The 8607-nt window shown below is 45.5% G+C and overlaps 1 protein-coding gene across 1 annotated transcript; it reads left to right on the top strand.

Annotated features, from left to right (window-relative positions):
* The first annotated feature begins 24 nt into the window (after nt 1–24).
* On the top strand, nt 25–8441 carry EBNA1BP2 (EBNA1 binding protein 2). The gene is made up of 10 exons (XM_044300993.1): nt 25–83; nt 512–599; nt 1697–1780; nt 2086–2249; nt 2646–2769; nt 4138–4227; nt 4320–4395; nt 5469–5550; nt 5726–5897; nt 8089–8441. The coding sequence occupies exons 2-10, from the start codon at nt 525–527 to the stop codon at nt 8137–8139; spliced, it is 918 nt and encodes a 305-aa protein (XP_044156928.1). The 5' UTR covers nt 25–83; nt 512–524; the 3' UTR covers nt 8140–8441.
* The last annotated feature ends 166 nt before the right edge of the window (nt 8442–8607 follow it).

The following is an 8607-nucleotide window of genomic DNA, read 5'->3' as shown; positions in this document are numbered from 1 at the left end:
GATGATGGGATGCGTGGTGACGTCAGCGGAAGCGAGCGGTTAGAAGACTTCCGGGAGGCTACACGTGTGGAGAGCTGGGTCAGGTGGGTACGGGGCCCCCACTGCTGGGTTATGGGGGTTCAGGGGGAGTCAGTTGGACTGTGTTTGCAGACGGCGGTAAATATTACAGCTGGGGTCGTCTGTGACATGATCTTATTCCTGTGAGGAAGGAAACCGACACTTTTGTAGTAGCCTGATGGTGGTAGTAGTTGGTGAAGCGATATTGTGACATGTTTTTATGAAATGGCGCAGTCGGTATAGTATTCTGCTGGGGGTAAACTCCTGCTTTAGTTTGGAAAGGCTCGAGATGAGGATGATGGGGGTTTTACTTCTGTTTGTTCATAGAGAGGGTTCTGGGATATTGTTTTAGTTCTGGTGGTCAGCTTTTGGGGGTCATTCAATGTAATATCAGCGATTTCCACGCCGCTGTAGACTTCATTGCTGCATGTTGACAGATTCTGTCTGTTCACAGGAGAAGAGCCGCCATGTTGGACCGCGAGGAGGACAGCGCCTCGGAGTCGGACTCTGACTTTGATGCTTCAGAACTGACGGATAAAGAGGTACGAGGCAGCTGAGTCGCTGCCTGCAGGTGGCATGTGTTCAGTATGTGTGCCTGCGGGGGAATCCACCCCGTCTCTGCCGCGGATCATTCTCACCGTGAAATCCTAACCACAAGGTGGCGCCTGTGCTCGGGGCGGCACTGGCAAAACGAAGCATCGCTCCGAGACCAGAAGGAACCAACATGGGATCGATTTGAGCAGCTTTCAATGGCTGAAAGCGCTCAGACTACGGCGCTCCCAACCCTGGGAGGGTAATGTGACCGCAGATGGACCGGTGGTCTGGTCACGTCATGTGGATTTCGCCCTTTGCCGCATCAAAATCTCCTACAAACTCCTGACGTAACACGTGCGGGAACGCAGAGAAATCTATGTGGAGGTCTTGTTTTGAAACCCACACTTATGTGCTGGCAGCTTGTAGAGGACCGACCGCCTCTCCTGACCGGTCTGTTTTACTACGATTCACATTTCCCATGAAAAAAAACAATTCTGGAGCATCTGTCCTTATGTCTCTTTGTTGTGCCATTCCTCTAGTATTCCTATTAGAAGTTTATGAATGACTTGCCAGGAATCTGCATGGAAAATAGTTAATCTGGGAGTTGCCTGTTGGGGGGGACCCTGCACAGTCTGACACTGGCAGCTCGGAATGGATAGGCTCAGACTGTACAGGGACAGCCCCCCCCACCTTAAACTGGTAACGCCCAGCTGGACCTTAATTGCATACTGCTAGCAATTCACTCATAACCTCTAGCAGGAATTAGTCATAAGAACAGATGTTCCCTTAACGCAAGCAGTTACAAAAACAGACGTGTCAGGAGAGATGACGGGCCTTAAAGGGGCTGTACCAGAATCTACAGAATGGGTAATAAGTGAAAGGTGGCCTGACCACTGGGACCCTCACTAATCACAAGAACAGGAGTCCTGACTCTCCCACTTGAATGGCGTGGTGGTTGAGCATGCTGCTGAGGTTTCTATACTTGCAAATAACCCCCATCCCTCCATTGCAACCCCCTTCTGGCGGCCATGTTCCTCTCTGTGGCAGCAGTGGTGTACAGAATGTGTTATTACATGTACAGTATCTGCATTGTGTCTTATTGTAGCTGCAAGAAGCCTTCAAGCGGGGGGATCTGAAGCCTGGGCTGAATCTAGTGCTGGACGAGAAGAGGAAGCTTCCGAACGATGTGGTGAGTGCGCCTGCAGGTGACGTCCGCACAGGACTCGGACCAGGCGGATTTGTTGCCTTGGATTTGCATGGAGTAAATCTGTAACACTTTACAGCAGCCACAAAGTGGACGAGATTTTGATAAATGTAATCCACCTTGAAAAAAATCTGCAGAGTAAACAGAGCCGCAGGGCGGAGATTAGGCGGTGTCAATTCACTCCGCGGTCTGTGCGCAGCTCAGCTCCTCCTGTTTCCTTCATTTATCTCAGGCTGTGAAGAATATGTATTCTGAAAGTCTTTATGTAATAACACTGATTTCTGATTCAGAACGGACTAAAGCAAAGTCTTAAAGATCTGAAGAAAGACCTGCCCTGGGTGGAGCGTCTGGATGTGACAACGGCCCCCGTACCAGACCCAGCGGTGCAGAACGGGGTGGAGGCTCAGGGTGCGGATGTGGATGCTGAGGATGATTTCAAAAGAGAGATGTGCTTGTGAGTGATCTGTGCTGTCAGCAATGGGGACACTGCGTGTAATACATCAGGATAAGTAATGTATGTACACAGTGACTGCACCAGCAGAATAGTGAGTGCAGCTCTGGAGTATAATACAGCATGTAACTCAGGATCAGTACAGGATAAGTAATGTATGTACACAGTGACTGCACCAGCGGAACAGTGAGTGCAGCTCTGGAGTATAATACAGCATGTAACTCAGGATCAGTACAGGATAAGTAATGTATGTACACAGTGACTGCACCAGCAGAATAGTGAGTGCAGCTCTGGAGTATGTTTATGTAAATTCTATTTGATGCACAGTCTGATAATGGGGGACTCACCATGACGCATTATATCTTTGTCATTTCTTCATATCTCTTCTGTTCTCCTCAGTTATCGTCAAGCACAGGCCGCGGTGCTCCTCGCTTTGCCACGTCTTATTAAATTGAAAGTCTCCACTAATCGTCCTGAAGATTATTTTGCAGAGATGGCAAAAACTGATCAACACATGCAGAAGGTTGGTGGATCCCCCTGAGTGCCAGCAGTTTCTCTTCTTGCATTTGGGCGCTGTGCAGCATTTTTTGACTTGTAAATAAAGCCTACTTGTAAAAAGGAAATGTCCGTAAACTACTTCAAGTCTTCACCATTTCCAGTATATCTGCTTACTGTCGGTGAATAGAAAGTTAATAATTTACTTTCAGAGAATGAGACCACAGGTGCAGGGCTCGGTACAGCTGTCGAAGCTCCTATGTGATAAACCGTGCAGCAGTGACCAGGACGTATTCTTTAGAATTAAATAATGACAGCAATAACAGAGCTTGAAAAGGAGAGGTGTTCAATTGTAAAACTTATTATAATGGCTAAGCCCTATTTGCTGAAACTGAAAAACACCCATAACATAGGGTACTTTCACACTTGCATTTTTCTTTTCTGGCACTGAGTTCTGTCACAGGGGCTCTATACCGGAAAAGATTTTATCCCTATGCATTCTGAATGGAGAGTAGTCCGTTCAGGATGTCTTCAGTTCAGTTGTTTTGACTGATCAGGCAAAAGAGAAAACCGCAGCATGCTACGGTTTTATCTCCGGCAAAAAAAACCTGAAGACTTGCCTGAATGCCGGATCCGGCATTTTTACCCATAGGAATGTATTAGTGCCGGATCCGTCCTTCCGTTCTGCGCATGCGCAGACTGAAAAAAATAAACCCCGGATCCATTTTTTTCGACTGATCAGTCTTGCTAATTCCATCAGTTGGCATACATTTTGCCTGATCCGGCAGGCAGTTCCGGCGACGGAACTGCTTGCCGGATCTCTCTGCCGCAAGTGTGAAAGTACCCTAAAAGTGCGGTTCCTAGATTTGACAGGTGACATATCTAGAGGGAGTGTTGTCATGGAGACATGAGAATCCCCTTTATTCTAGAAATCAGTGGTGACCAGAGTGGAGATCAGACGTCTGTAACTGGTCCCTGTTGTCAGCCACTGCTTCTCTTATAACTCTTCTGCACTGTCATATGCTGCATACTGTTGGTGACTGGCGCTTACCATAAGATCTAGATTAAGGGTCCATTCACACGTCTGTGTGTGTTTTGCGGATCCGCAAAACTCGGACATCGGCGATGTGCGTTCCACATTTTGCAGACCGCACATCACCGGCACTTAATAGAAAATGCCTAATATTGTCCGAAATTGCGGACAAGAATAGGACATGTTGGGTAGATTGGGACATGTTCTATATTTTTCGGGATCGGAATTGCGGATCTGCAATTCAGGATCTGGGAAGCACATCGTGCTGCCCCATGGGAATGAATAGGTCCGCCATTCCGTTCCGCAAATTGCGGACGTGTGAATGGAGCCTTATTCTGATGATTTATTTCCTTGGGTTTTTAGGTCCGAAAGAAACTTCAAGCCAAACAGATCTCAATGGAAAAATCTGAAAAAGCCAAGCAGCTGCGAGCTCTGCGGAAGTACGGGAAAAAGGTGAGCGCCTGTGCCAGGTGTGGTACCGACGCTGGGGGGTCCTCTCCACCCGTCCTGTCGCTCACACATCTCTTTGTTCTTTTTCTCTTTAGGTGCAAGTGGAAGTTTTACAGAAGAGGCAGAAAGAGAAATCCCACATGATGAACCAGGTCAAGAAGTATCAGAAAGGTAAAGATCAGCGAGGACCCCAGAGGGGCAGTCCTCATATACATCTGTTATACTGCTGCTCCTCTGTGGTGCTTCTCTTAAAGGGTCACTGAACCTTTAAAAACATTTCATATGTCATAGTGACATATCAAAGGTTTTCATCAGTCTGAGTGCGGAGATCCCCACCAGTCTCTAGAACGAGGAGACAGAAGAGCTTACAGCGTCCTCTCTTTGAGTCTGAGATGTCTCGATTCTGTCACCTGCGGTGAGGAGCGTGCACTATGTAAACACTTCTCTCTCCTCAATGTTGGGGTTTCAGCACTGAGTACCTATTGAGTTTTATCTCAATAGATCCAATATTCAGTGCAGGATAATTTCCTAATGTATTTTCATAGGGGTTGGCACCCTGTTGTTCAGACGCACAGCTCTAGATCTCCTGTGTAGAAATGCTGTCACCATTAGAGGGTTCTAGCTGCGTATGTATGTATATATATATATATATATATATATATATATATATATACAGCCACCACTAGAGGGAGCTCAGGAGATTACTAGATACAGATATATATACAGCCACCACTAGGGGGAGCTCAGGAGCTTACTACATACAGATATATACAGCCACCACTAGGGGGAGCTCAGATGATTATTATATACAGCCACCATTAGAAAGAGCTCAGGAGATTGCATTAGAGGAAGCTGATTAGCTTATTGCATACATTTTTAAATGGGTCACCTGTCCACAGGATTGATGAGGGTTTGACTGATAAAACCCCCACCAATCACAAGCACAGGAGTTCTCTGCTTCCTACCTCTATTGGTGGCTGTATAATCTGTATGTAGTGAGCTCCATCTAGTGGTGGCTGTATAATCTGTATGTAGTGAGCACCCTCTAGTGGTGGCTGTATAATCTGTATGTAGTGAGCTCCCCCTAGTGGTGACTGTATATACTGTATGTAGTGAGCTCCCTCTAGTGGTGGCTGTATATACTGTATGCCGAGAGCTCCTTCTAGTGGTGGCTGTATAAAGCAATGAACACTGGAATGGAATATATCTACTTACTCGTCTGCCTTTTTTCCCCCATTCTCAAGGTCTGTCTGATAAGCTGGATTTTCTAGAGGGCGATCAATCTCAACAGAAATCTGGTGGAGTAAACCCCAAGTCTAAGAAAGGGTAAGTGTGCAACACTGGCCAGAAATGTCTGCACATTCTAGTAATATCTATTACGCTGGGAGTTGTAGTCTCACAACAGCCTACAAGCCGCAGGCTGTAAACCAGTGGAGGATTGAGCTCTTACTGTGTGGGATTCATACGTTTAGCAGAAATGTCTTATTTTCTCTATCTAAAGACCAAACGCCAAAAGACAATACAAAGACCAGAAGTTTGGATTCGGTGGGAAGAAAAAGGGGTCAAAAATGAACACAAAGGAAAGTTTTAATGATGTGTCTGGGTTCCGAGCACGTGTGGCACATGGAAAAGGTCCCCACAGACCCGGGAAGAAGGGAGGCAAGAACGCAAATGTAAGTAGAGGATATACGAGCAAATTGTATATGTATGTGTGTATATATATCACCCACATAGACAGTGGAGCACTGATCCTGAGTTACATCCTGTATTATACTCCAGAGCTGCACTCGCTATTCTGCTGGTGCAGTCACTGTGCACATACATTACTTATCCTGTACTGATCCTGAGTTACATCCTGTATTATATTCCAGAGCTGCACTCACTATTCTGCTGGTGCAGTCACTGTATACAGTTGTGGCCAAAAGTTTTAAGAATTACATAAATATTGGAAATTGGAAAAGTTGCTGCTTAAGTTTTTATAATAGCAATTTGCATATACTCCAGAATGTTATGAAGAGGGATCAGATGAATTGCATCGTCCTTCTTTGCCATGAAAATTAACTTAATCCCAAAAAAAACTTTCCACTGCATTTCATTGCCGTCATTAAAGGACCTGCTGAGATCATTTCAGTATTCATCTTGTTAACTCGGGTGAGAATGTTGACGAGCACAAGGCTGGAGACCATTATGTCAGGCTGAGTGGGTTAAAATGGCAGACTTGACCTGTTAAAAAGAGGGTGATGCTTGAAATCATTGTTTTTCCATTGTTAACCATGGTGACCTGCAAAGAAACGCGTGCAGCCATCATTGCGTTGCATAAAAATGGCTTCACAGGCAAGGATATTGTGGCTACTAAGATTGCACCTCAATCAACAATTTATAGGATCATCAAGAACTTCAAGGAAAGAGGTTCAATTCTTGTTAAGAAGTCTTCAGGGCGTCCAAGAAAGTCCAGCAAGCGCCATGATCGTCTCCTAAAGAGGATTCAGCTGCGGGATCAGAGTGCCACCAGTGCAGAGCTTGCTCAGGAATGGCAGCAGGCAGGTGTGAGCGCATCTGCACGCACAGTGAGGCCAAGACTTTTGGAAGATGGCCTGGTGTCAAGAAGGGCAGCAAAGAAGCCACTTCTCTCCAAAAAAAACATCAGGGACAGATTGACCTTCTGCAGAAAATATGGTGAATGGACTGCTGAGGACTGGGGCAAAGTCCTATTCTCCGATGAAGCCTCTTTCCGATTGTTTGGGGCATCAGGAAAAAGGCTTGTCCGGAGAAGAAAAGGTGAGCGCTACCATCAGTCCTGTGTCATGCCAACAGTAAAGCCTCCTGAGACCATTCATGTGTGGGGTTGCTTCTCATCCAAGGGAGTGGGCTCACTCACAATTTTGCCCAAAAACAGCCATGAATAAAGAATGGCAACAAAACACCCTCCAACAGCAACTTCTTCCAACAATCCAACAACAGTTTGGTGAAGAACAATGCATTTTCCAGGACAATGGAGCACCGTGCCATAAGGCAAAAGTGATAACTAAGTGGCTCGGGGACCAAAACGTTGACATTTTGGGTCCATGGCCTGGAAACTCCCCAGATCTTAATCCCATTGAGAACTTGTGGTCAATCCTCAAGAGGCGGTGGACAAACAAAAACCCACTAATTCTGCCAAACTCCAAGAAGTGACTATGAAAGAATGGGTTGTATCAGTCAGGAATCGGCCCAGAAGTTGATTGAGAGCATGCGCAGTCGGATTGCAGAGGTCCTGAAAAAGAAGGGCCAACACTGCAAATACTGACTCTGCATAAATGTCATGTAATTGTCGATAAAAGCCTTTAAACGTATGAAGTGCGTGTAATTATATTTCACTACATCACAGAAACAACGGAAACAAAGATCGAAAAGCAGTTTAGCAGCAAACTTTGTGAAAACTAATATGTGTCTTCTCAAAACGTTTGGCCACGACTGTATGTACATACATTACTTATCCTGTACTGATCCTTAGTTACATCCTGTATTATACTCCAGAGCTGCACTCACTATTCTGCTGGTGCAGTCACTGTGTACATATACATTACTTATCCTGTACTGATCCTTAGTTACATCCTTAATATACTCCAGAGCTGCACTCACTATTCTGCTGGTGCAGTCACTGTGTACATACATTACTTATCCTGTACTGATCCTGAGTTACATCCTGTATTATACTCCAGAGCTGCACTCACTATTCTGCTGGTGCAGTCACTGTGTACATACATTACTTATCCTGTACTGATCCTGAGTTACATCCTGTATTAAACTCCAGAGCTGCACTCATTATGTAACCCTTTGTTTGCTGTGCTGCTTTACTGTAATTGTTTTTAATTCTTTCTTCAGAAGAGACCGGGTAAGCGGGTGCGGCAGAAGATAAAGAATAAGGGAAGATAAGTGGCGGATCGGGCAGTGTTTGGCGGTGACCTCCGGGCTGTATATTATCAGAGACTTTGTGAATGGAGCATTATTTCCCTGCGGGGCTGCGCTCTCTCATAGTTTTGTATGGAATAAGTTTTATGATTAAATGAGACGGGTGGAACCACAGCGGCTTTAGAGTGAAGAGAATGCTCAGGCTGGAACAGTAAGGGCCCAAGTGTCTGAGGGCCAAGCCCAGACCTTAAGGGCTGGTGCAGGTCTCCATATAATTCTAGTGATAGGTTATTTAACCTAAAAAATAAAAACCTCATGACGCTTGATCTGCTTTGTGTCGAGCTTCAGCTGTGTTTTCCCATGATTTGTTTTTCCTCCATGCTTTATACTGCAGCTTTACATTATCCTCATAAACTCATATCTGGGGTCAGTAGCCTCTTTGGGGTTTTTTTTTTTCTTACCAGTCTTGGGGGCTAATCAATTTGAGTTTTA

Source organism: Bufo gargarizans, chromosome 7 (genome assembly GCF_014858855.1).
Source record: "Bufo gargarizans isolate SCDJY-AF-19 chromosome 7, ASM1485885v1, whole genome shotgun sequence".
Taxonomy (NCBI): domain Eukaryota; kingdom Metazoa; phylum Chordata; class Amphibia; order Anura; family Bufonidae; genus Bufo; species Bufo gargarizans.
The sequence above is the reverse complement of the archived record's forward strand: the minus strand, read 5'-3'. Positions and strand labels throughout refer to the sequence as shown.

What these genes read in the sequence shown, in the direction of transcription:
- EBNA1BP2 (XM_044300993.1), top strand. Translation starts at nt 525, where the DNA reads ATGTTGGACCGCGAGGAGGACAGCGCCTCGGAGTCGGACTCTGACTTT. An exon ending in CAGAACTGACGGATAAAGAG is followed by an intron (nt 600 to 1,696) that starts GTACGAGGCAGC and finishes GTCTTATTGTAG; the next exon opens with CTGCAAGAAGCCTTCAAGCG. An exon ending in AACCCCAAGTCTAAGAAAGG is followed by an intron (nt 5,551 to 5,725) that starts GTAAGTGTGCAA and finishes CTCTATCTAAAG; the next exon opens with ACCAAACGCCAAAAGACAAT.